At 51.0% G+C, this 27151-nt stretch overlaps 1 protein-coding gene across 2 annotated transcripts in view; it reads left to right on the top strand.

Moving 5' to 3' along the window:
- The window catches only part of LOC119382379 (TBC domain-containing protein kinase-like protein), a 70020-nt gene that overhangs the window by 11458 nt on the left and 31411 nt on the right, over window positions 1-27151 (top strand). For both annotated transcript variants that reach the window (XM_049412190.1, XM_037650073.2), the window contains exons 6-14: window positions 20035-20104; window positions 20166-20221; window positions 20506-20567; window positions 20621-20739; window positions 24168-24297; window positions 24439-24538; window positions 24588-24634; window positions 25951-26038; window positions 26100-26234. In XM_049412190.1, coding sequence (XP_049268147.1) covers window positions 20035-20104; window positions 20166-20221; window positions 20506-20567; window positions 20621-20739; window positions 24168-24297; window positions 24439-24538; window positions 24588-24634; window positions 25951-26038; window positions 26100-26234 — 807 coding nt within the window. The remainder of the gene's footprint in view (window positions 1-20034; window positions 20105-20165; window positions 20222-20505; window positions 20568-20620; window positions 20740-24167; window positions 24298-24438; window positions 24539-24587; window positions 24635-25950; window positions 26039-26099; window positions 26235-27151) is intronic.

The raw sequence follows: 27151 nt of genomic DNA, 5'->3' as shown, positions 1-27151 counted from the left end.
GGGTCGGGCTCGGGCCTGAGCCAGGCCCGTATTAGGCCCGGGTCTCATACGTATATGTATAATTGCGTGTGTACGTTGTGTGGTTTTTGTTGTTTTGTGGGGTTTAACTTCCCGAAGCGACCCAGGCTATATGAGACGCCGTCGTTGAGGGCTCCGGGTAATTTAACCACCTGGAATGCATTGGCGTGCACAGAAATTGCATAGTACAAGACGTCTACAATTTTGCTCCAACGGTATGCTACACGGGATTTCAAGACACTCCTAATATTTGTTTCCGCCATTATAGTGAGTGAAAGACGTTCTTGGGTACCGTGTAAGGAAAGCAACGGTAAACTGCCTAGATTAGTGTGTATAAGATGTGCGCGTTTGTATCTAGGGAAATATTTCGAGTATGCAGCTACGCTCACATGCCCGTAGACTGGCCAACGCGACTTGTGAGTCATTAATATCTCAGGAGCTGTTTTTCGTGCATTTTAAGTGCAAGATGCAGAGCGACTCTTATCACAGGGCGAACGCCGTTGTTGATTTTCTCATTACTAGTGGTGAGGCACCAGACCATAGAGACACTCGTTTCCCCGAGTGTGGCTCACAACTGGAGTGATGAGGCTAGAGAAGAGATCCGGGATTCTAGGAATACCCAACACACAGACTGATTAGTTTTATTTAAACCACCCTTTATTCAACACACCGTTACTGTACACACGTCTGACACGAGGACGGTGGCTCGCTTGTTAACGGGTGTGCCTCGCTTTGACAGATCTATGGCACTGCGGTGGCGGTGACTCGGGGAAGAAGGGTGGGACAAAGAACCTTGTTGTTTTGAACACGAAAACGTAGTGTAGGTTGGGTGCAATTGCCTGTCGAGGAGTCAACACGACAGCTTTAATTTATGTAACACTACCCAGCCTGGTATATTCCTCCCAGAAGCAGCTAGAGCACGTTTTTTTTGCCCATTACATTGTGCAATAGATGAAGTTTGCAGGAGACTTGATACCTTTACTCAACAGCCCTAGCTCGTATGCAGTTGATGTAGACTCAACCTAAAAATGTATGTCATGCTTTTTTTTTTCTCCACTTTATGCAGGTATTATATTTTGTAGTTGTTCTTTTAAATGCAAAAATGAGATTGCGTGGTTAGCACGGCGTGCGTACATGAAAGAGCCAGCTATGACTCCAATTATATTTTATATTGCCCTGCAATCATTTCGCAAGAGTGTTACGCGCGTAATTCACCGAAAGTATACACAGTACCAGTGAAAGTCGTGACACTGAAAGAAGTTCCTAAAACAATCTCTAGAAAATATCTTGTGTGCGGCAGGTATCTTCACAATAACCGAAGGTTGGACAGTGCCTCCTTTATGCTGAAGGCATAACTAGCCGAAACGGACCTGGCCGGGCCGGGCCGGGCAGGGCCGGGCCCAAACCTTTCGGGCCCGGGCCGGGTACGGGCCACATTTAAGAACACCGGGCCGGGCTCGGGTGGGCCGGAGCATGGTGTTTTCGGGCCGGGCCGGGCCGGGCCCGGGCCGGAAAAATCGGGCCGTGCAGTACTCTAATAGAGGGCACATGTGATTACATCAGCCCGCGTGCGAGGCCTGCCGTCGATTGCTCCTCACCCAGAAAGGAAATGCCCCGCTTGTCTTTCGATGGGCGAAAGAGCATGAAGGGAAGGCCGTGGGAGGGGGGGGGGAGGGGGCGTGGCTCGAATAGCTACTGTGAACATTCACTATAAGGGCGCGGTCAGGAGCACTGGTGCACGAGCTATCTCCGTAGACATCAGTAAAAGGATTGTATACCCTTCTACACGCTGTGATCTGACCGCTTCGTGCTGTGACCGCTGATATGACAAACTGCGCGGAAACCCCTTGTCTCCCAGGAACAGCCATTTTCCAATAAACTAGCGTTTTGTTGGGTTACGCGAGATCGGATCAAAAAGTTAGCGATAGTTCGTATAACATTACGACACGTTGCCATTGCATTCACAGCTTTGCTTTTTCGTTGAAACAGTTTTTTCTTTTCGAAATTTGAGGGACAAATTTCTCTCCCCACCAACTCTCGAATTTACACATCCCCTTTCACTTCCTCGCGCCACACCGCTGGAAAGCCAAATGTCTCACTCCTCTAGTTCGCACGTTATTTGCGTGCTCACGCAGCCTGTCATTAGCACACCGTCCCGTCTGCCCTATGTATTTCTTGCCACAGGACAACGGTAACTCATAAATGATGTTGTTCTCACATTTAAAAAAAGCTTTCTTTGGGCTTTTTCTGGCACCTGGGTTTCTCAGAACCACAATAGGAGGCCTTGCACAGATTATAAAGCTTGTTTGGCGCTGAAAGGATGACTCTTACGTTGGCATTATTCCCTATCTTTTTCAGCCTATGTGAGACATTGTGAAGGTATGGTGTGACGGCACATTTCTGCTTGACCGGCTCCATTTCAGGTGAAGCATGCTGCTCACCCTCGCAAGCATGTTTGACAGTCTTGAGAAGACCTTCTGCCTCAGATGTGAGAACATACTGAGCAAACCCTGCCTTTTTCAGGCGGTCAGCTTGTGCCAGCAAATTACGAGGACACTTGTGTGGACATGAGTGGCAAAGCGCATTCATTAGGGTTAATTTTTAATTTTGCAATGCCCCTTTTAACTAACTTGGAGAGGCCCAAAGAAAATGGCAGAAGCGGCTTATTCGCCCTAGGCTCGTACGACCAAATCTGGTCTCACTCGAAGAACATTCTGATGTCAAGAAAACGCAAGGCATTGTTTTGCGGCATTTCATGCGTGACTGTGAGCGGTTGCAGGAAACTCGTGAAAAGATCAAGTACGTTTGAAGGATTATTACAAAATTAGCCTAAATTTGATTCAAGAAAGACAGCGTAGTCGTCCACATATCTAAATGCCTTCTTTACATTTCTGCCTTCTAGCTCTGTTTCTAGTTTTCTGTTTATACAGAAATGACTACGTTGTCTTTCTACCAGTGCCCTTTGAGGGTATGTTAGACTAAATACGATAGGGATAGAAAAAGGAAGAGAATTTTGAGGGCTCTTTTTTTTTTTTTAGGGAACACAGCGAAAAAGAAGGCGGGTACAAGAAAGGGCGATGCAAACACAGTGCTGTGCATCGCTCTTTGTTGTACCTGTCTTCTTTTGTGCTGTGTTCCCTTCAATGTTTTACCGACATGCCCATGCTTCTACACTAAGTCTCTATTTTTTTTTTGAGGTATAGGGAATGCTAATTGTAACTGTAGTATAAGTACAACATTTTTCAGAAATAAAAATACAGTTGTGAGTAGTGCACGTCCTGTCCTCTTCCTCGGTTTTTGTCTTTTCAGTGCTATGGCTTCAATGAACGTAACAAACCAACTAGCCCAAAAGTCTGTTCTTTCTTTTTGTTTGTTTTTCTTTTATTGCGATAGCAATTATATGGACAGTCTCGGCTGAATTTTGCCATCGCCGTCGCCGCCGTCATGCACCGTATATGTATAAGTATGTATATATATATATAAAAGCCCCAAAGAAAAATAATTCAGAAAAATGCTTCCAAAGCGCGGAATCGAACCAGGGACCTCTTGCTCCGCAGCGAGTGGCGCTAGCCACTACGCCACGAAACGCAGATCCTCCACGTAGCTAACGGCGAGCGTTATATACACACCCTTTAGCCCTGGACGGACTCGGAGACGGCAGGCGCTTATAAGCGTTTCTTCATTACCAGCGAGATGGCGCGAGGAGCGCGTCGGCGAGGTCGCTCGCTTCTTCTTATGTTTGCGCAGGGAGAGCCTTGCCTTTCCGCTGTCTGCTCGCGCGGTTTTCTCGTGCTGAGGGGAAGAGGGATGTTTCACGCTTTCACCGTGATGTCCGCGCTCATGTTACGGAGCATACGAAAGTCACTCAAGCTCAAGGGACGCCGCTAAACGAACAAACAGAAGATGAGCGCGAACTATCAAGTGTCACAGCTCGACACTTGAAGCACGCTAGTTTCCTTCGCTGCTTCGGCTGCCTTTGCAACAGGAGCGCTGTTCAAACTGAGAGTATCCATTGGCGAGCCTCACTTCATATAGCATTAGTTTCTTGCTATCGCATTCATTGCTTCGCCCTTGCGGCGAAACTGTGACTTTTTTTTTTTTACCGTTGCATATAAGGTTTTCCTTTTTTTTCTTCCATGGCAAGACCTGGGAGCCAGTTTGTATTGTTATAACCAGTAATATGGCACAGGAACATTGTAAAATGTGGTTTATTTCACTATTTAAGTGAGACGTCCCCCTCGGTTACCGACCGCCAAAGAGAGGGAAGACCACTCAATCCCTTTCCTAGTTTCCCTCTTGGCTACACGTCTCAATAACTCTACACACAGGGACTCGTGCTGGGGCTGGGAAGTGAGAGACGCTACGACTTGTTCCTAATTACTGACACATTTAATTGAATAGTAATTGCAAATGGAGTACACACATGCTACCCGCATACAACATCTACACAAAATTATAATACATGAATAAAACACTCGGGATGCGCGACACAGGATACATAATCTAAATAGCTGCTACAATGCAACAGCGCGAACAATCAAGGTCATAGAGTTAAAGAAAACATAGCGCAGAAACAGGACTCAGTAAAGGTAACACACGAGGACACACAAAACGAAGTTACTAGTGAATAAAACCACGCAATGTCTCTACACGCCGCCTCCCTTCCCGCAAAGTTCGTTTAAATAAAGATGATGAAGTTCGTCTCACGAAAGGTCCGTTGATGGAGGCATCGGGGCTGGCTGTTGAGTCGGGACTCGGGGTTTGTTGTTGGGGTCGCTGACCAATTCTTCTCGCTGCTCGTGAGCCTCCTGATCTCTTCCGACCATGGTACCGCGGTCGCTTTTCATAGGCCCCGACTCCGCCTCTCCGTGACACCCAACCAATTGTCTCTATTTACACACCATTCTTCACTGTCGGTCAGCTTGTCTCGGCCTGACGACTGCCCCTCCGTGGTATTTAACCAATTGCCACCATTGATGAGACATATTTTCCTGTCGATCAGTGCGTGTCAGTCTCGACGACTGCCCCCGCAGTCTACACCAGTGGAAAACACCCTCTCCAGCAAAGTAGAGGAAGCAAAAATGCAGAAGCGCCAAATTGAGAGAGTGAATGGGCGAGCTGTCCGATGACGCGTGAATTATGGGCGACCAGGAATCTCGACGCTCGGACAACACGTGCCGTCTCTAATGGACGACGCGCAGTGTTCTCGAGCGCCGCATTGAAAGGCCTCTGGCCGCCCCCCCCCCTGCGTTGCTACAGTTTCCAGTTTTTGACGACCAGATGTCCACTTTGGGTTTCGACGCCTCCAACCCGGTGTCTTCCGCGCAATTCTCAGAAGTTGCCGCTTCTTCTTCCTGGAACGCCGGCGGCGGTCATCTACGGAGAACGCGATAATGAGCCCGGGAGTCGCGGAGGCTGACGGATGTCGCGCCCGGCCCGGCTCGGGGACTACGGCAGAGCCGCATGAATGGAACCGATGAAAGGCGTTCGCTGCCCCACCATGCCATAAAACTGAAGGGCGCGCCCGGCGTCTCGTCGCTGCAGTGGCTGTATACAATAGAAGGTGTCACCCGATCCTGGTGTTTGAGCGCTGGGCCTGCGAAGACCGTCAACAGAATTCTTCCAAGAACCCTGCTACGAAACGCGCATTCGTCACCGCAGGGGGCTTCTTTTTGCCGAAGCTTGTCTTGGGGAAATGGATGTACATCTGGAGAGGACTGGCGCCCAGCCCGCGTTTTTGGGAACGTCACAATCCCTTCCTCTTACAGAAGAATTTTCCCAGTGGGGAAATTCATACACGAGCAACGCGGGCGCGTAACGCTTTCGGGCGACGCAGCGAAATTGAGACATTGCGGCAGTTATATGAATAAGACATGCGCATACCCGAACACTCGCGATTCAGTCCCAGTGGTAGCGCGTCGCCGAAAAGAACCCATTTGCGATTTACTCGCACATCAAGTTCACCAAGAAGCAGTTCGATGTCGCATATCGGCCGCGCACAACAGACTTGAAGTGCCGAGTGTTGCCGGAGAAGCTCGTGGATGATGCGTAGAGAAACCGCGCACTAGTCACAATCGCACATCCGCCGTATGATATTGAACGCAACGTTCTGTCATGTCGGCAGATAGTTTACCACCACGCAAGCATATCACACACTTGACCCGCAATGTCCACCTTCAGCACAATCGAACTTCGGATTAACACACACAAACTATCTCAATACATAATACTACGCATGCACTTAAAGAAATACGATCGCTTCGATCGGCATAGACACACAAATCATCTCAATACATTTTCACACTACCCATGCACTTAAAGAAATACAATCTTTTTGATCCTCTCAATCTAAACGAAAGGCAGGATGGCGCAGGAACATAGGTCATGTGGGTAACAACACTGAACTACACTTGTCCATGGTCTCCCGCCCGACCTCTGCCGCACCTGTCTGTGAGGGAAAGGGACCTTCATCATTAATCGCGCGATTGAATGAACCGAGACTTGCGCATGCCTGCTATTTGATGCAACTGTGACACTGGCCGCTGTACCCCAAAACCGATCACGACGCTCCCTGCCTCCTAACGAGGCGCGACACGTTTCGTGTGGGGAAACGTCTTGACCCCACTTTACCCAATCTTTCATCGCTTCTCGTCGATACCAGGGCTGCTACATCCTTCCCAATGCGGCGGCTCTTCGCCTCCTAATGAGGCACGACAGTGTTGTGTAGGGAAAACGCCGTAGTCCGCCAACTATCTCTACTCCTTTTGTCACATCACCTGTTCCGCAGCGCCCATCGGCGTATCTCGACCGACCACATCACATCACCTTATATATCTTGGGCCACATCCGCCAGTCACGTACCTTGTCTCTCTAAACCTTCCCGTTTCCCAGAATAGTCCCCTTTCCACCTCCTCTCCGACAGGCGGTGATATCTCGGCAGCCTCACATGCACTGACGCCACGCTCCTCCACCATCATTAGGCGTCAACCGAGCCCGGGCGGTACAACTCACTCAGTCGCCAACTTCAGATACCGCGTGCAACGCAAAACCACAATAATCAAGTAAACTACCTGCCTCATTTCAAAACACCTTCTAAAAAAACAAGTCTGCAAGTCAAAGTAAAACAAAATCTGCGAGAGGCGAAAACTTCGGCACGATGTCTACACAAAAGTAATGAAAGCAATATATGAGGAAAAGTCATAGAATACAAAATGAAAACCAACACTATGGACACTCATAACCCCGACATAGCAGGTAACCCGCGGACCAGCGCTTCTCGTCGTAACTCGTCTCCTAATTACCTGCGCGCCTGCCGTCCGGTTGGGCTACCGCTATTTATCAACCTAAGGCTGGTTAGGCACCGGCCCGCGGCGTCGCCGTGGTTCTAGCCAATTCCCGAGCGCTCTGCGTCTACCCTGATGTAGACCTTCTCCCCGACTCTGAGTTTTGGGTCTTCGTTGTAGGGCCCAAACTCCCACTCAGCTAACTCAGCTTCGGAACGGAGCGTGGGCGCAGCTACTTTATGAGGCCGCTGTTGCCTCTGCGTGAGCTCGGTGCGGTGTTTGTCGAGTGTGCTGCAGTTACTCCTTGGTTCCACAAAAACCACCCCTTCGTAATCTTGGCATTCTTCAGTCTCATCTACCCTCGCCATCGTTTGGCATACTTCCATGTCCACCAACGCACCGACCACTTCGTCCTCAGAAAACTGGACCTCCTTTAACATCAAATCTGCCACTGCGACTGGTAATGCCTCATCGTCCTGGGGAACCTTCAAGGTAGGAACTGCAGCCAACCTGTCTGTCTTCAAGCTACCGAACTCGACGCTCTTTGTCTCACCTGGGGGTACAGGCACGCAAGCCCTACCTGCCAACACGCACTCACTTAGCGGCGGAAGAATAACCTCCTCGATCAGGGAAACAACGTTAACTTTATTTGCCCTCCGTATACCGCCGTTCATTTGGTCAGAGCTCGTGTCCTCTGCCGGCCTCTGCCTCCCAACCCAGTTAGTGAATGGGACACGCTCGCAGCCTATTCTCAGGCGCCCCTCGCTCAGTAGGAGGTCGGCATCTTGCTCCACTAGAATGTCCTGGCCAATTATACCATCTGCCTGCAATGATAGCTCATCCCCACAAACAAAAAACTTGGCCTCAAACGTGGCCTGATTCATTCTTACGGGTACTTTAAAGCGGCCGAACGTTTGTATAGGGTCACCGGTTATGCCGACAAGGGACATTTCACTATCTTCTTTCTGTAATTGCCCTTGCCACTTCTCATCTATTCCTCCCAGTGCGCGGCTCTTCACAAGGCTCACTCTAGATCCCGTATCCACCAACAGCCTCAATGTACCCTTTCCTACGACACTCAACGACCGGGTTCGTTTCCCCGCAAAGGTTTACCACTGCCATTGACCTCTGCCTGTCGTGGCCGCCAGAGGAGGTCACGTCTAGTTTTCCTGAGCCGCCGGTTTTGGCACCGTTTCCTCACCACTACGGTCTCCCTGCATGCGGCGATCACCACCCGCGTTTCACGGTCGCTGTCGTCGGTACCGGTTGCAATTCCGCCAGTAATGGCCAAAGCCGCCGCAGTTATAGCATCGACCGGGGTAAGGGGGTCGCATTGCGCCTCCCTGCCCATCCTCTCTCGCGGGATCACGTAATTTCAAACTCTCTTCTAACAGCTTCTCGAGGCGGTCGAGGCGGTTACGCATTTCAAGCGCATCTGCGTTCTCTTTGACGTGTCGGACGGGGAGTGCGTGGTTCCGCGACAGCTTCTCGTTAAGCTCTTCCTTGGCCGCTACGTCGATGGCCTTGTCAAAAGTTCTGGGGTCGCGGGAGAGAACAAATCTCCTGACCGGATCCCTCAGGCCGGTCAGGAATTGCGACAGCATTTGTTCGGCCAGAATTTCGCGGCGCAACTGAGCCTTCGCCGAATCCTCGCCGCTGGAGCCCGCCAGTGTGGCACTACCCAGCAATCGCACGCGGTTTGCGAACGAGCGCGCCTCCTCCCCCGCGGTCTGTCTCGCGTTCCTAAACCTTTCTACTTTGCTGCTAAGTGGTTCTGTGTCGAACCGCTCGAGCGCCAAAGCTCTGAATTCGGGAAAAGTTGCAGCCGCAGCGACGTTATCATCTCTCTACGCGAAATCGTGCGCGGCGCCCAGCATCTTGCATCGTGCAATGCCGATCAATTGACTGTCCTGCCATCCCCCCATTCGACCGACCTGCTCTAAGATTTGTAAGAAGTCCCGAATGTTTGGACCTGCAGCGTCTCCCATGAACGAAGGGACCATGTCTCCTAACATTAAAGCGCTCGTTCCTAGCGCTCCCCCGTGGGTCACCTGCGTAGCCTGTTTGTTCATCGTGCCGTCTCTCCTTCTCTAGACGAGGGTGAAGGCTCACACTGTTGCCCCAGCAGATATCCCACCGCTGCCACCACTTGAGACGTCCCCCTCGGTTACCGACCGCCAAAGAGAGGGAAGACCACTCAATTCCTTTCCTAGTTTCCCTCTTGGCTACACGTCTCAATAACTCTACACACAGGGACTCGTGCTGGGGCCGGGAAGTGAGAGACGCTACGACTTGTTCCTAATTACTGACACATTTAATTGAATAGTAATTGCAAATGGAGTACACACATGCTGCCCGCATACAACATCTACACAAAATTATAATACATGAATAAAACACTCGGGATGCGTGACACAGGATACATAATCTAAATAGCTGCTACAGTGCAACAGCGTGAACAATCAAGGTCATAGAGTTAAAGAAAACATAGCGCAGAAACAGGACTCAGTAAGGGTAACACACGAGGACACACAAAACGAAGTTACTAGTGAATAAAACCGCGCAATGTCTCAACACGCTGCCTCCCTTCCCGCAAAGCTTGTTTAAATAAAGGTGATGAAGTTCGTCTCACGAAAGGTCCGTTGATCAGGGCTGGCTGTTGAGTCGGGACTCGGGGTTTGTTTCTGGGGTCGCTGACCAATTCTCGCTGCTCGTGAGCCTCCTGATCTCTCCCGACCATGGTCCCGCGGTCGCTTTTCATAGGCCCCGACTCCGCCTCTCCGTGACGCCCAACCAATTGTCACTATTTACACACCATTCTTCACTGTCGGTCAGCTTGTCTCGGCCTGACGACTGCCCCTCCGTGGTATTTAACCAATTGCCACCGTTGATTACGCACATTTTCCTGTCGATCTGTGCGTGTCAGTCTCGACGACTGCCCCCGCAGTCTACACCAGTGGAAAACACCCTCTCCAGCAAAGTAGAGGAAGCAAAAATGCAGAAGCGCCAAATTGAGAGAGTGAAACGGGCGAGCTGTCCGACGACGCGTGAATTATGGGCGACCAGGAATCTCTACGCTCGGACAACACGTGCCGTCTCTAATGGACGACGCGCAGTGTTCTCGAGCGCCGCATTGAAAGGCCTCTGGCCGCCCCCCCCCGCGTCGCTACAGTTTCCAGTGTTTGACGACCAGATGTCCACTTTGGGTTTCGACGCCTCCAACCCGGTGTCTTCCGCGCAATTCTCCGAAGTCACCGCTTCTTCTTCCTGGAATGCCGGCGGCGGTCATCTACGGAGAACGCCCGGGAGTCGCGGAGGCTGACAGATGTGGCGCCCGGCCCGGCTCAGGGACTACGGCAGGGCCGCATGAATGGAACCGATGAAAGGCGTTCGCTGCCCCACCATGCCATAAAACTGAAGGGCGCGCCTGGCGTCTTGTCGCTGCAGTGGCTGTATACAATAGAAGGTGTCACCCGATCCTGGTGTTTGAGCGCTGGGCCTGCGAAGACAGTCAACAGAATTCTTCCAAGAACCCCGCTCCGAAATGCGTGTTCGTCACCGCAGGGGGCTTCTTTTTGCCGAAGCTTGTCTTGGGGAAATGGATGTTATAGGGGTTACTTTGTAACGAACAGATCCGCGCGTGCGAAACTGCCCCGTCTTTGGATCACACAGCGCACTAGAGGAGTGCAGTTACTCGCTACTAGTGCTACGCAGCAGCCCTAACAGTCAGAGCTGTGACCCCCTATCCCGCGGTTCGCGTAAGTTGCGACCGCGGCGGGTTTCAGGCCAGTGGTAACAGAGACGAGTTCTTTGCCTGACACAGTTTATTGTGCCAAAAGCGCCACCAACGCAACAAAATACAAGGTAAGAACGAAGCGGCGGAGAAGTTCCACACGACAACGTCAAAACAACAACAAAATGGGAAGCACACGAGATTGAGAGCGATAAGGTTCAACTCACCTCTCGTGGCTTCGCAGTCCGGCCCTGAGGCAGTAAGTCACCTCACAATAGACCGGGCGTTGCGCAGGGGGTGATGGCGTCTGGGTGGCTCCCAACTCGATCAAGCTGTGGTCGTCACCGCTGCTCGAGTCAAAAGACAAGGCGGTCCCCAAGGGTCTCTTGGGTTCTGGGGCGCGTCTCTTGGGTTCTGGAGAGGAGTCTCTCCAGAAAAGGGCAAGGAGGGAAAACGGGGCATCTCGACTTCGGCCAGGGAGCAGGGCGCGAAGGGCTGCGGGAGCGGCACGTGCCCTCTCCCATGCAACCCCCTCGCCACTGCGCGTACAAACGTAGCGCGAAGCCGAGGTACCGCCGCGTTGAAGACAATGGGTTGCGTGTGCAACCCCACATCCCCCCCTCCTTAATTGAATCCTTTAGCCAAAAAGAGGATCGCCATCACCTGGGGCTTAAGAGGGGGCTAGCGGCTCCACCAGGAACACGGCGAAGTCCGTGTCGATGAGGGAGCCGCGCGGAGACGCAGATCACCGTTATCGCTGAAGGGCAGTCACCTGGCGAGCCGGAAAAAGGTGCCGGTGAGTGATAATGCAGGCCAGCTTGACAGTTGAAGCCCGCCGTCAGGACAGCCGTCGGGACAGTCGTCAGGAACAGTCGTCAGGAACTTGACAGTTGTAAGGGACCCAGGCAGCTCGGTCGGAGTCAGCTCGGCTTGCTTTTGGCGTCGCTCGCTCGCTCGGGTTTCGCGGCCCATGGTGTTGAAAGGGGCACACGGCTGGATGGATGTCAGCGCCAGACCGCAGGCCACCTTGATCTGCATCTGTCGCATCGCCAGGAGAGCGTCATGTCGACGCAGGAGAGTTGGCTTGGGCGCTCATCAGTAGTTGCCCTCTGGTGGGGTAGAATCGTTCCCCTCCTTTTCTTGTTTCTCCTATAGTCTTTGCTGCTCCTCCCACTCTTTGTTCTCACTCTTTTCTTCTAAGGCGTTTGGAGTCGAAATTCCCCCGACGCTTGCGGCTGGCCGGCTGCAACCCCCGTTCTGCGCAGCGGGATACCACGCTCGTACCGCGGGCGCACTCCGTAGTTCGGTCGCCGGGTCTGCAGCTCTTCGCCGGGCTGTGCAGTGGTTCCGCAAATTCTTCTCTGGGTCCACCGAGGCCATTCGGGACCGGAAGCTGTTTTGCTGTTTTTCTTTCGCCTTGACTCTGGCTGCTGCTGCAAGCTTTGGTGTCGCCGCTCCCTGCTCTGGAATGCGTGCGTTGAAAGTACCGGCCTTTGGGGCAACTGCCAGCGAAAACGGTCGTTTCGGCTTGGCTGTTGTTGAAGTGCTGCCGATGGGTGATCTGCGACTCGAACAATAAGTTAGCCCCTCTCTTACTCTCCCAAAAAGCAAGCGCATGCTCGCTCTCGAAGGCTGAATGCTAGATATCAGAGGAGCGTCCCATCCGATATCATGCACAATAAAGCCCCTACGAACCGGACAGAGTTAGTTCTGCCGAGATCGCAAGTTGTAGCGTCGCACTGAGCTCGTACGTCGAGCCGTGCCTTCGGATGCCACTGCCTGCGGGCGCGGGGAAGTGTTTCCCTCGGGCCACTCGTTCCCTCTGTCATAGTAGGGTTTGAGATCACAGACATGCACCGGTCCGCCGATCGGTCTTAGCGTTAAGTCCGTCAGCTTGTACACGAGAGAAGAGACAGTCTCTCCTACACGGTACGGTCCTATCCACTTCGGTGCCAGAGAAGCTGAGAATTTCTTACTGGCATCGCTTAGGACATGATTGCGCTTCAACACCAGGTCGCCCACTTTGTACTGAACATCCCGATGAGAGCGGTCATACTGCGCTTTCTGCTCCCCACGAGCAGTGCTCAGGTTCCGTCGTGCTTTGCCCAAAGCCTCCGTCACCTTCGCGCGCAGCCCAGCTGCATAATCGGCGCGTGCCGATGAATCAGCCAGTTCCGTGCTGCGTTCCTGTAGAGTATGTTCTACTGGATTCAGCAGCTCTCTCCCGAAATTGAGAGTGGCGGGGGTAAAGCGAGTCGAGCGGTTCACGGTCGTCCTCAGAGCAAATCCGGTTTCAGGGACGCAATTGTCCCAATCCTTGTGCGTCCCCGCAAAAGCAACAAGCATGTGCTTGATGTTGCGGTTTACACGTTCGGTTGGATTTGCCTGGGCGTGGTACGTGGTTGTTCTCTTGTGCTTAATGCCCAGGGCTGCACAAGAGTCCACAAAAATTTTGGCGGTGAAATAGGACGCATTGTCCGTAATCAACTGCTTTGGATAGCCGAATCTCGTGAACACTTCGATGAGCTTTTCCATGATAATGCGTGCCGTCAGCCTTCGTAGGGGGAACAGTTCCACCCACTTAGTGAAGTGATCTGTGACGACAAGAAGGAATTGGTTTCCTCTCGGTGTTCTTGGGTAAGGTCCCATGACGTCACAAGCCACTATTTGCCATGGTGTTTGGCTTTGAATCGGCTGCATGAGCCCGGGTGGGCGTCCACCACGCGGCTTCACGCGTTGGCACACATTGCATGAGCGGGCGTAGCGCGTTACATCCCGTTTCATGCCTGGCCAGGTAGCAAAGCGGCACAACTTAAGGTAAGTCTTAGGGCCACTTGCATGCTCAGCGATGCACGTATCGTGAAAGTAGCGTAACAGTGCTCCTCTCAACGTGCGTGGGATCACCGCTTTGAAGGACTCATGTGTATCCTTCTCCGCAGGAATGTATCTCAGCAAAGTGCCGTCAGAGTCAAGCAGGTAGGAATCCAACGCGCTTACAGCATTACCAGCTGTTTCAGAGCGCCGCGCATTAACAGCAATACCAGCTGCATCAACATGCGCCGCGGCCGCGCCGCCGGGCTCCCGGAGCCCCTCAAACACCTTTTTGCAAAATGGATCCTCCCGCTGAGCCTCTAATAGCTCCTTCCTGCTGAACACGTTCCCCACTGAACTGACGCAGTCCAAGTGGTTAACGCTCTCCTCAAATGAAGGTGGGTTGTCCGCCCTTCCATGAGGACTCTCGCCGTCGAGCAGTGTAGCAGTTACTCTGCTCTTAGGCTGAGTTTCAAAGGTGTCAGGATGGGTATTAATGTTACCCCTCGTGACAACATCGAGCGTCGCAACAGTTACGTCGCTCTCGGGCACGACTTCGGGCGAGGTGAGTTGAGTAGTAATGTTACTCTTCTCACAGTCAACGGGCGCGCGCGAAAGTGCGTCCGCCACAACGTTGCTCTTTCCTTTCCTGTAGCGAACGGTAAAGTCGTATCGCTGCAGGAAAAGTGCCCATCGTGCAAGCCTGCCGCTTGGCTCCCCTAGGCGTCTAAGCCAAGTTAGTGCCATGTGATCAGTCTCGATAACAAATTGAACTCCGTCAATATAGTAATTGAACTTTTTGAGGGCAAAAATGATTGCCAAACATTCCTTTTCCGTCACTGAATAATTTTTCTCTGCGGGAGTCAAAGAGCGGCTAGCAAAAGCTACCGGCCGCAAGCCACCTGCGTGCTGTTGGAGCAAAACCGCTCCTAGGCCGAGGTCGCTGGCGTCCGTTTGGATCACAAAATCTTTGCTGAGATCCGCTAGCCTTAATTCAGTGGTTTCCGCGAGCGCTTTAATGAGGTTGCGCAGTGCCTCCTCTTGCTCGGAACCCCATCTCCACCGCTCACCTTTCCTCAACAGAAGTGTCAAGGGGGCTTGCAGTGCAGCGCAATCTGGGATAAACTGACGATAAAAGTTCACCAGCCCCAGAAAGCGTCTCAGTCCACCTATGTCTGTCGGTGATGGATAGTTCAATAATGCCTGAACCTTGTCATCACACGGCAGAAGGCGACCGTTATCCAACGTGAAACCCAGTAGCGTTACTCGGGTCTCGGCAATCTGAGTCTTGGCCGGGTTTAGCGTTATTCCCGCCGACCTCAGACGCTCCAGCACGTCCCTGAGATGGCGTAAGTGCTCATCAAAGGTTCGTGAGTATACCACGACATCGTCCAGGTAAGCAAGAGCGTAGTGCCACCTTGCATCACCTAAGACGCGGTCCATCAGGCGCTGGTAAGTCGCAGGCGCACCGACAAGACCGAATGGCATACGGGTAAACTGGAAAAGGCCCCTGTGACAAGTGAAGGCAGTCTTCTCTCGGTCACGGGGATCTACCTCCACCTGAAAGTATCCTCTGCTAGCATCGAGCGTAGTGAAGTACTTCGCTCCGCCAACATTGGACACAATCGAGGTAATGCTCGGAAGCGGATATGCATCCTTGCGTGTTACCTCGTTCAGGCGACGGTAGTCAACACAAAGGCGGGTCGTCCCATCCTTTTTAGGTACCAGCACCACGGGAAAACCCCACGGGCTCTCTGACCTTTCGACAACGCCTGTATCGAGCAGTTCGTCCAGAGCGCTGTCTAATGCTTTCCTCTTAGCCAAACTCACCGGCCGAGGATTGCATTTCCAAGGAGAAGCATCGCCTGTCTCAATTTTGTGCCTAACTAGCACAGTGCAGCCAGGCTGGTCTGTGAATATGGCGTCATATTCATTCAGAAGCGATGAGAGGCGAGCTTTCTCTTCCACCGTCAAACTGCTTGAGCTATTGAGCAGCGGGTGGTCCCTTTCACCCCGCTCTGCAGTGCACAGTGCCTCCGCAGAGGGGGCTGGGGGACGCGCGCGAGGGGAGCCGTTCCCTCCGGCGCGTTCTTTCTCCGCGGGTCGGTTTGTCGACCCGGCAGAAACATGTACGAGTGACTTTTTCGGGCAATTGTTGGGACGGTCTGCGCGCGAAGCATCATCGAACGTAATTGTCTCTGATGCTTTTTAAAAGGAAACGAAAGGTTTCAGGGTGCCACATGCTCGCTCCCTATATCCTCCGTTGCAGACGTCAATAACAATGCCCGTCTTGGCGAGGAAGTCTCTACCAAGAATGATAGGAACCGACAGGCCGGGGAGGTAAGCTAGGCGTTGCCGCCTGACCCGTTTCTCCCACCGCACCACTAGCCGAGCGGCAGCGCTTGCTTGCACTGAGCCGCTGGCGAGCCGGAAAGTCACATTACTCGATCTAAGCCGGATAGCGTTCCGACAGAGATGATCGTACACTTCGTCGCCAAAGAGTGAAGTGCTTGCTCCCGTGTCTAACAGCGCAAAAAACCTGCACCGGGCGACTGTTAGCTCAATAAGTGGCACTGGTGTGTCGTTGGGTGGTCCAGTACGACAAGCCAGCGGGGCTAGGAGTTCATGTGTCTCACTCAGCACCGCTTTGTTTGCCGCCGGCCATGCAGTGTTGCTCACCGGCGGCCCCGCTCGTTTCCCGAAAGCGCGTGCTCTCGGCTTGCGGGTTGCCAACCATCTCGGGCGAAATGCCCCGGCTGGTTGCAGCGATAGCAGAGGGTGGTCGGCCGCGCTCGGGCTTGGCGTGCTGTGCCTTGCGCCGTTTGGCCACCGTCCTCTCTATCGGATGCTCCCTTCCGGGCACGCTCCGCCGTAGCGTCCTCGGGTCGGTATGTCGACTCCGATTCTGCGCACCTTGGCCACCGGCAGCGTGTGCTGCTCGCATGGCGTACGTGTACGGGTCAAGAGCCCGGTCAGATATGTCCCAACCGCTACTCGAGTGCCCGTCACTGAAGGCAACTGCACCATTTCCCTGTGGACGGATGCGAACATTGTCTCCGTTCCACGCGCATCGCGGCTCAAGTGCCTGCGACGCTGGGGGTGGTGGTCGGGACGCACGTGAGGCGAGTATGTCCGCCTGTATGCGTTTTGCCTCCGAGGCCAGCTCGTCCAAATCCCTGAACTTGCCGCCTCTCAAATATGCTGCGAAAGTGGGGTGCGCTTGTCGCGGGACTCGCTCCACCTTCTCGCAATTTAGAGCAGAGGGGTCAGCAATACGATAGAGCTCGTCCATCGCCCTCACGTACTCGAGCAAGGATTCGTCCGGATGCTGAGTACGCCGCTCTAACTTGCGCAGCATGCGACGCTGGTAATCAGCGGGTAAGAATTTGTCGCGAAACCTCGCTCGGAATTCGTTCAGCGTGCTTGACCGGTGGCCGGTAAGTCGGAACCACCGGGCAGCCTGCTCAGTCAGTGATACTGGAACGACGCGTTCTAGCATCTCGCCATCGGACAACCCCGTTGCCTGCTGGTAAGTCAGCATGCGGTCGAGGTAATCATTGGCGCTGACCGTGTCATGATACCCGCTGTAGGTGGGTAAGTCCACCTTTACGCTTGGTCGCGCAGCTGTGCTGGGCCTCAGCAGAGTGTTCTGCACGACACCCGTCAAAGCCTCAATCAGGCGCAAGGCATCCCTTAACACCTGCGGAGACTCGCTCTGGCCAGTAAGGTCTGGCACAGGAGCTGATTGCGTTGAGCCGGTATGCCGCTGTGGCTCCCTGCTCTCCGCGCGCTCGGACAAAGGGCTCGGCGTAATGTGCCTCGCGCCTTCGAGCGGACAATCTAACGGAGGGAGGGCCTCATGTGTAGCGCCACCCTCATCGAAGCAAATCAGATCCCCTTGGCTAATGTTCGCCGCAGGGTCCGACTGTGCGGCAGCAGTTACCGCCGCTTCGAATTGTTGCCTGTTGGCAGCCACCCTTGACAGCGTGAACAGCGGCTGTAAGTCAGCCTCGTCTGCTGCCATGGTTGTTCGTGTAGTGGCAGTCACTCACACAAACTACTCGTACTGTTTAACCACTGGCCCCACGTTGGGCGCCAAATATAGGGGTTACTTTGTAACGAACAGATCCGCGCGTGCGAAACTGCCCCGTCTTTGGATCACACAGCGCACTAGAGGAGTGCAGTTACTCGCTACTAGTGCTACGCAGCAGCCCTAACAGTCAGAGCTGTGACCCCCTATCCCGCGGTTCGCGTAAGTTGCGACCGCGGCGGGTTTCAGGCCAGTGGTAACAGAGACGAGTTCTTTGCCTGACACAGTTTATTGTGCCAAAAGCGCCACCAACGCAACAAAATACAAGGTAAGAACGAAGCGGCGGAGAAGTTCCGCACGACAACGTCAAAACAACAACAAAATGGGAAGCACACGAGATTGAGAGCGATAAGGTTCAACTCGCCTCTCGTGGCTTCGCAGTCCGGCCCTGAGGCAGTAAGTTACCTCACAATAGACCGGGCGTTGCGCAGGGGGTGATGGCGTCTGGGTGGCTCCCGACTCGATCAAGCTGTGGTCGTCACCGCTGCTCGAGTCGAAAGACAAGGCGGTCCCCAAGAAAGCCGCGCGCGTCTCTTGAGGTCTGGAGAGGAGTCTCTCCAGAAAAGGGCAAGGAGGGAAAACGGGGCATCTCGACTTCGGCCAGGGAGCAGGGCGCGAAGGGCTGCGGGAGCGGCACGTGCCCTCTCCCATGCAACCCCCCTCGCCACTGCGCGTACAAAAGTAGCGCGAAGCCGAGGTGCCGCCGCGTTGAGGACAATGGGTTGCATGTGCAACCCCACATCGTACATCTGGAGAGGCCTGGCGCCCAGCCCGCGTTTTCGGGAACGTCACATAAGAAATACCAATGCTCATTGTTATATTTTGGTGAGGCTAATGTTGTTACAGGGTTTGTAAGAGCGGTTTAATCGTAGGAGCTGGACGGCAAGTGTAAGCCAGTACTGCACATCGTTCTTCTCTTCTTTTCTGCTCCATTGTTGCTGTTGCTGCTACTCTTTCACTCTGGACTAGACTCACTGTAACATTGCTCCTCTTGCAGATGAAGCCCTCCGGGCGAGCAGTCAGCTGGAGGGTCGCTGAGTAAAGGGCTTCAGGCGTGCTATAATGCGTGACTTCGGTCTTGGAGGACCATCTTCCACTGGCAGTTAGGCGTGCAATCCTATAATTCAGCTCACTGAGATGCTCTATTGCAACAAACGGTCCAACATAGTCAGTGAGCAGTTTTAGACACAGTCCACATTTCCATACCAGATTCCATAACCACACTAGGTCACCAGGATTGTAGGTGACCTGACGGTGTCGACTGTCATACTAGTGCTCTTGTGAAGCCCAAGTACGCAATCGAGTAAGGCGCCGAGCCTCCTCTGCCCGCCAGAGGGATTCCGCGACACAAGCGTTGTTGGGACCACAGATGGCAAAGATGGTGTCTAAAGTGCACCTCAGGACGAGCGTAAAGGGAAAATGGGCTGTTTCCATTGGTCTTATGCTGCACGGTATTATATGTGCAATATTAATGAGAACTAACAGACAATAACGCCAAGGACTGCTGTTCGTATGTGACGAACAGCAGCACTCCATCCCAGTTCTTGTGGCCCGAGCTGACGTACAGGGATATCATGTTCATGAGAGTTCTATTTGTGCACTCATTCAAGCCGTTGGTCTGAGGGTGATAGGGTGTTGAATGTCGCAGCTTTGAGGCTCCGTTGTTGTTGTTACTGCTACTCCTTCGCTATAGATTATACCCACTGTAACAATATTGTTGCTCTCATGAGCTACAACAGTGAAACTCAAGTGGGCCGAAGAAACATGCAAATGCAAAGTGATCTGCGTTTGCTCACTCTGTGCTTAGCTAAGTGCTTTACATATCATATATGAAAGGATGTAAGAATGGGCTTGTTGATGGTGTTGCATGGCGAAACATGTGGCACACACAAGGAAAGCGATGACAACGCATCATCCTGTTGTCACTTTCTTAGTCTCTTTTTTTACGTCACAAGTTTCACCATGTATCATTTATGGTCAGACATTTGACATACGCATTGATTTTTTCTGAAGAATCTGCTTTAACACCGAATCCACACCCAACTAACTTGTTGACTTCCTGTCATGTTAGGACTAGCCTTTTTTCTTTAACTTCTTAGGGCAAAGAGGTATGGAAAGGAGCAAGCCTTGAGCAGATTTTCACACAGCTGCTGACCTGCATCAAAGAAGGTAAATAGTTTGTGTCACTAGGATAGGCTGTTATGTAATGACACACTATTGTTCTTACCAGATGGAGACATAGTGCTTCTTGTGGCAGAATCTGACCCACTCAGCAGCAAACTCGAGGTATGTCACCAATAAAAGTGTAAAATTAGTGTACTGCATAAACATGAAATTTTATTGATGACTCGTTCCCAGGGTGTTCAAGTCGGCACTTTTTCAAACATTTTTCTTTCTTTTTTGCACCTTGTGCACATATTGTGAGACAGGCTGAACGCAATGAAAAGAATGCCTGTGAAGAGTTTTTAACATGTAAACGGTTATTCCATCTTGACAGTTTATGGTAAAGTACAACAAAGCTTTCCTACTCACTTGGATGCACCTCACAAAGACTCCTTTGGCAATGACAGGAGCTGGACCCTCTTCTCAAGTCCTTCATCTCATCGTGTTTGAAACTGCTGCCCAGAGAAAGGTGACATGAGTGGATCTCAGTAGGTGAGGATCACTTGCTGTGCTCACTTGCAGGCCATCGGCCCAAGATCTGCTACAGCACCCATTCATTGCGCTCGCCCCAGAAGAGCCTGTGCCTTTGGAGCCTCTACGCTGCGCGTCATTGGCTCCTCTGAAATACACGCCTGGCTTCGGTGAGCAGCCCACTCGGCTGGAGGTGTTTTGAGCCAGGCATTTTCATTGGTCTGCATGATCCAAGGATTTGTCTGTGCACATTGACAGAAAGCCAATCCACAAATTCAAGTGCCTATCTCCATAAATTTTACGCAAACAAGACTGCATAATTTCGCTGAGTTCTCTTAAACGCTCAGCTTATTACAAAGTAAATGTTGCAAATTCTTGATGAAAGTGTTAACCATTGCTTAGTTCCTCTACGGAAATCTGCCATGACATTTGTATTCATGCTAAAATTAGAAACACGAAGATGTGCGTTACCATGTCCTCAATGTCACTCATCAGCGGTATTACAGTCGAACCCGCTTATAACGAACTCGAAAGTGTCGCAAAAAGTGGCCGCTATATCAGTAGTTTGTTGCATATGGACCCGCCTTTAAAAACGTGCGCTTAGCGGCCAAGTCGTTTGTTTTTTTCTGTGCACTTTTATTAAAGTGCACCCAACCCCTCTGGTGACAAGCTAAGCCTTTTCGCGTCGCTTCACGACGCGCCTTTGCTGTGAACTGACACCGTTTCACTGAGGCGCGGTACTGCCACGTGGAGCCGATCATCCCTGGCTAGTTGCGTGCAGCGCGTCCCCTACTCGGCTCGCAGAGTCACTGCCGGGCTGGTTGCTGTATGCCGTATACGTGCGTTTGTACGTTCTTCGTGCCTGCTTCACTCCGGACTGTGCACGGGTGCAGCGAGTAGCCTGTTCGTTCAACGCGGCGAAAACAAGCATTTTGCAAAGCAACGCGCACTCTACGTCTCCGCGATGCTCTCGCGGCCTTGCACGACGATGCATGGCGCACTTGAATTCTCACCTAGTGAAACACGCAGTATATGCTCGCTGCCAGTACATCTGCGTTTCTTGGTGCCCGCGCCGCTCAACAACAGCGAGCTACTGTCGTTTCTACAAAGCGATGTGCACTTTAAAGCGGTCTCGCACGACGTGGCGGCGAACTTGCGAATAGCAGCATGGCGCGTTCGTACCGCCGTCAATCTGCACAATGTACGGCGTACGCCACAGGCGCAGCCGAGCAGATATCTACAGATGACTGTGATATAAGGTTGTCGGCTATAAGTCATAACTGCACGTTCATCGATGGCCGCCACCTCGCCTTCGCTCTTTTCTGGTGCTTCTCCGCGAAGGCATTGCCGCAATCGCGCGGAAATCGTTAACACCGATCGACCGGTCTCTGCCGTTGCCGAAAAGACGGATGACCTTTTGCGGCACATTGTGGCGTCGACGAGTTTAGGGACGCAGTGAACCTTTATGCGATAAAAGTTATCGCGGTTATCACTTCTTGCATTTATGCCTTCTTGCGTTCCAAGGCATTGTTTGGTTCATCGTAGGCGGTCATAGCTGCAGAGAACGGCGTCAGGAAAGGTTACCGTGCGAAAGCTGACCGCAAGGCTTCATGCTGCCGCTTTTTTTTTTTGTCCTCACTGCTATTCTGCCACTGAAGAAAAGGCTCGAAAGTGAGTGGCCTCGCTCGCAGCGTCCGAAATCTGCGTGCGATGCTTGCCGATCAGAGATATCTTAGTCGCGAGTAAATTGGAGTGGGGCAGACGCGAGCGTGCACCCCTCTCACGCTTTAGAAGGCCTGTTTTAACTTTTTTCCGCTTTGTATGCGCCATATTTTTACCGCGTCCGTGTCTGAAGTGTTCGTTGTAAAAGTAGGAGGCTTTGAAAAATGTTCACTATATGTGGACGCAGCTTCAATGTTTCGCATTGGAAAATCGTATGTGCACCCAAATATGGTCGTTATAACCGATAGATCGTTATACGTGGGATCATTATAAGTGGGTTCGACTGTATTGGAATTATTCGCTTCAATAAAGAAAATCTTAAAACAAGTATGAAAACAGTGTGATAGATAATAAGTGCATTTGAACAACACAATGCATATAGCGTTCGCCATGTTTTTCACATGGCCGATGCTACTTGTGAGAAATGTGCATTAAGGAGAAAGGAAAACAGGAAGGAACGAATAAGACGGGATGTCCGTGTGATTGTTTCCTTCCATGCTTTATTTCCTCACGCATGTTTACCAACTCATGAAAAATGCATGATGTGAAACGCAAAATGTTTTTCTCGCGTGAAGCACCTACCCTGCGACTGATATAAATTGTTTTGCAACAGCCATTCGGGAAGGCCATGCACAGTTAGGACTCTTGAAAAGCAGCATGAATGCGGTGCGTTTATTTGCTGTCCATCATTTCATTTAGTGCATTTCGTGCAAGGCTATGCCACACCTTCGTTTTTTCATTGCGCTGTTTGTTCAAACATAAATGTTAACCACAGCAGTTTCTTATAGAAAAAGGGGAGCACATTACACAACTGTCGGCATGCTTAGGGGAAGGCCTGGCGTGGCAAGCACATGAGTTGTAACAGTCCTGGTGCTGTGTACCACTTTGTGCACGCTTTATGGATAACTTATGATTGCAAGCTCTAGAACCCTTTTTAGGACAGTAAAAAAAGTTGATTTTTGTGTAACATAGACTGCATAACGTAATTAGAGCATTGTGAATGGCACACTACTTGTGTGAATGAGTGCAGGTACATCTCATTTCTTTAATTTCGTGAACCAGGCACAAATGCTGTGGGATGTAAAAGAGAGCTGCTCTCAGAACGCACAGTGCACGCCATCGTGCAAGTCAACACACGAATATTTATTAACATTTTACATAACGGCAAGCTCGCCAGCTGGATCTAAGGAATAACTGTGGTAACGTCAAATAATCGAATATAATGCCAATGTCACGTACAGAGAACATAGCGCACACAAACAACGTAACACATACAATGTACCACGAATGTCGTTCGACTCGCCACGAGAGCCCGTGAGATTGAGCCGCGGTATCGTACCCACGGACCTCCCCAAGAGCCGACCGTCGCCATCCACGCCAAGCCACAAGAAAGGTGGCAAGAGCTGTTCCTCTTGCACCCGCATAACCTTGCTCCCCGTCAGGCAGCGCCATCTCTCACTCGGTGGTGAAGCTAACTCCAACACGCTGGCATTGCGAGGCAAAAACGACCTCACAGGAGTTGATACATTGCCAAACTTGAGCCTAACTGAGCAGCACAAAACACGAGCAAGATGCGACTTTTGATATAATTAGACACTTGTGCAAACTTTGTGGGCAGAACTCTCTCGTCCTTAGGAACAAGCCATTTTTCCTGCATGAAAAAGCATGACGAGGAGAGTTCCTCGGCATCTGTTCGGTATTGTGCTAGTTTTGCTTCTCGTTTTGTACAATTTAAAAAATCTTTTTTTCTCATACTTTATTTCTGTCACCTGCTCGTATTTTTCTGCATGCCAGAAATGGAGACTTGTGTGCAGCTGTGCAAGGCCAGCATAATGAAAGTGTTGTGGAGCAGCAATGCAGCCATATTTGTGTTCAGGAAGTCCCTTGGAGGAGCGCCCTCTTCAAGAGTTGTACTCTTTGTGGTGCCTAGCTGGTGGTGACGCTGAAGCAGAGCTTGGCAGGCAAGGTTGCCTGCGTGCCAAGGCGCCCATTTGTACATTGCCATGGTGAGTTCAGATGAATCCTTTGCAGGGACATTGCTACAGCCACACCATGTGGCTAGAATATTACTTGCAGGGCTTTTCAACAAAGAAGGCTGTGACAGCACTAGTGTGTGTCGAGAAACCTTTCTCTTTTTCTACTTTTAGCATTGTACTTCTAGAGGGAGAAGAGCTTGGGCAGAAGAAGGACACAGTTTTCTTCTATGACGACACAGTTGTGCTTCTACCCACAGAGCAGCTTTGCCAGGTGATTTCATTTCAGTGTGCGCACCTGTGCTTATGCATGCCCCTTGCAGAGGCTGAGAGGGATGGATCCAAATCTCTACTACCCTCTGATTGAAGAGTAAGTCATCTTCGAGCGAGGCTCTTAAAATAGCAAAAAATCGTAAAACTTTTGTAAATCACTATTTCAAGTATTTGTAGTCCAAATTATGCTCTGAAAAAATACTGTGTTATGGCAAAATGGCCTTTCTTTTTTTTACATGCTCAAAAGATTAAATTTAAAATGTTTTTAAATCTTGAAACGCGATTTTCTCAGCTTTGTTATTTTTGTGAAGTGAATCTGCCTTACGGAAGTTTTGAGGAGGTTTCTATGAACATATTGAACCAAACTTGGTATCATTTTTTGCAGCAGCACCTGAACTACAGGCTAAAGCTTTTCTTTTTTTCTGAACATTGATGCAATTCTAATTATTTGATAAGTACCAGCTAATTACTGGAAGCTAACTTTTACCTCCCAAGTTTGAAAATTATTTCTGATCAAAGAAACAGCTGTTTTGACATATAATTTGCTTTAGCCTGTGAGGTGGACCTTTTAGAAGAACCACCTAGTCCGGAAAAGTAACTTTTTGTATTCTAAGTTACCATAACGACCCGTAAGGAATTACCTAATTACTATTAGGAAATTTGCCATAACTTCCTTTCTAAATGAAATATTTGAAATATGTTTGCAGATTTGAGATCTCCATTCAATGATACACATGCATGCCAGTTTTCATTAAGATAGGATAGTAAATAAAAAAAAAAAATTTCGAGACCCTGATCCCCCCTTACCATGCTTGGCCACTGGTCCGAGAGACGGTCCATGCCAGCACGATCAGCCGGCTGCGAGTGGTGGAGACTAGCATAGAATAAAGCCATTGCTCCGCGATAGCACTCGAGGTATCGAATAGTCAAGACATGAAAAGTTTCAGTAGTGCTGGATCAGTCTTTCTCTACTACCTTCCTGCCATATCACAGCGACTAGGGAGGCTGTCATGAACACATTAAGACCAGCCAAGGTCATTGAGGCATGTCAAAAGCAGTGCACCCACTTAATACTCTCTAAGCTTTTCACAAGCAGATGCAGAAGACTGCATGCCAGTTGTGACCACCGTAAGCGGTCAGATTGTCTATAGGTTGTCATGGTAACTAGTCTGTTTCTTGTTGAAACTCGAAACACATACACACTTGTGCCGCCTGTGTGCTTCAAGTTGTCGACTAATTTGCCCTTGTGCAGCCTCCTCGGAAAGGATTTGATCCCCAGACTGGCTCAAATTTCTCGTCAGCTAGTTAGCTTTCTTTCTGAGAAATGTGTGTGGATTTCCTTGCAGAAATGGGTGGTTGTCAGTTTGTGCGGCACCCCAAAGAACTGATTTTCTAAATTGAGTTTCCTTTCAGAAGAGAGGATGTACCTTCCAGTCCCAGCTTCAGTAGTGACACGGCTGCATTGCCGGTTGTCATTCGTGAAAAGGACATTGAATACCAGGCAAGTGACTTGACTTTTTTTTCCCCAGCTGAGCTGATGGGGCACTTTCTTGCCAACGTAGCTTCAGCGAATCATCCTTTACAATCGGCTCCTGGAGGCATACCCTTATCAGAAGCAGCGGATCATCCAGGAAGCCAAGCTGGATATCCCACCGCTGTGCAGGGCCCACATCTGGTCGGCGTTGCTCGATGTACAGGTGAGCCTCCTGGCTTTTCACATCTCAGTGCATGTAAGCAAGACCAGCTCCTATTCGTAGTATGAAACCATTGATATGTCACAGCTTTTATAGTGTTGCGTTGACGAGTATAGTCGTCATGAGATTTTGTAACAAAGTGACCGATGACGACTATACTGGTCATCAACAAACCAGTGGAGACTATACTCTTCATAGTTGTGTTTCTCGACGCTAGATGGCCACACTCGTCCGTGTTGTGCTGTTTGTGTCCCGGCTTGCATTTTATTGTCATCTTTCATTGTACAGCGAAAGCTCATTAATACGACACTTGTTAATTCGGAAAATTGTATAATTCGGACGTGTTCTCTGGTCCCAGCCATCATATGCATTGTTTAATGGCTGCAAACTCTCGTTAATTCGGTCATATCTGGCCGCAACCCATTTAATTCGGACGATCCTGGGAGTGCACCGAGCGCAAAGTACCGCATATGTGCGGCGCAAAAGAGCGAAAACGGCATTCGCAGCCAACCGAAACGAGGCGGCGTAGTCCACATTGCCATCGTCATCATTGCAAACCAAACGGTGACAACAGAAAAGCCAGAACGCTTCATGCCTATTTGCATTTACCATCACGTGTGTGGCACCTCGTTGGCCGCAGGAGTTCAAAAAAGCGCGGTTGTCGCCACCCACAATCGCATTCTTGGCGACCAATGCTTCAGCGGATGAGGCAAATGTGTTTTGTTTACCTCACGTGCGCATGGCGGCAGTGGTCGTGGTGGTATGTAATAAGGTCAGAGCACGTTTTGGGCTAATTAAAGGGACACTAAAGGCAAGTAACAGTTTATGTCATAGTGAAAGGTCAATGTGTGAGAACGTCTAAAACGTCAATAGTACCAACAGCAGTGCTCTAGTAATCGAGAAATTAAGGTAAATGTAGG

This window comes from Rhipicephalus sanguineus, chromosome 2, assembly GCF_013339695.2.
Source record: "Rhipicephalus sanguineus isolate Rsan-2018 chromosome 2, BIME_Rsan_1.4, whole genome shotgun sequence".
Classification (NCBI taxonomy): Eukaryota; Metazoa; Arthropoda; class Arachnida; order Ixodida; family Ixodidae; genus Rhipicephalus; species Rhipicephalus sanguineus.
This window is presented reverse-complemented; position numbering and strand designations above follow the sequence as displayed.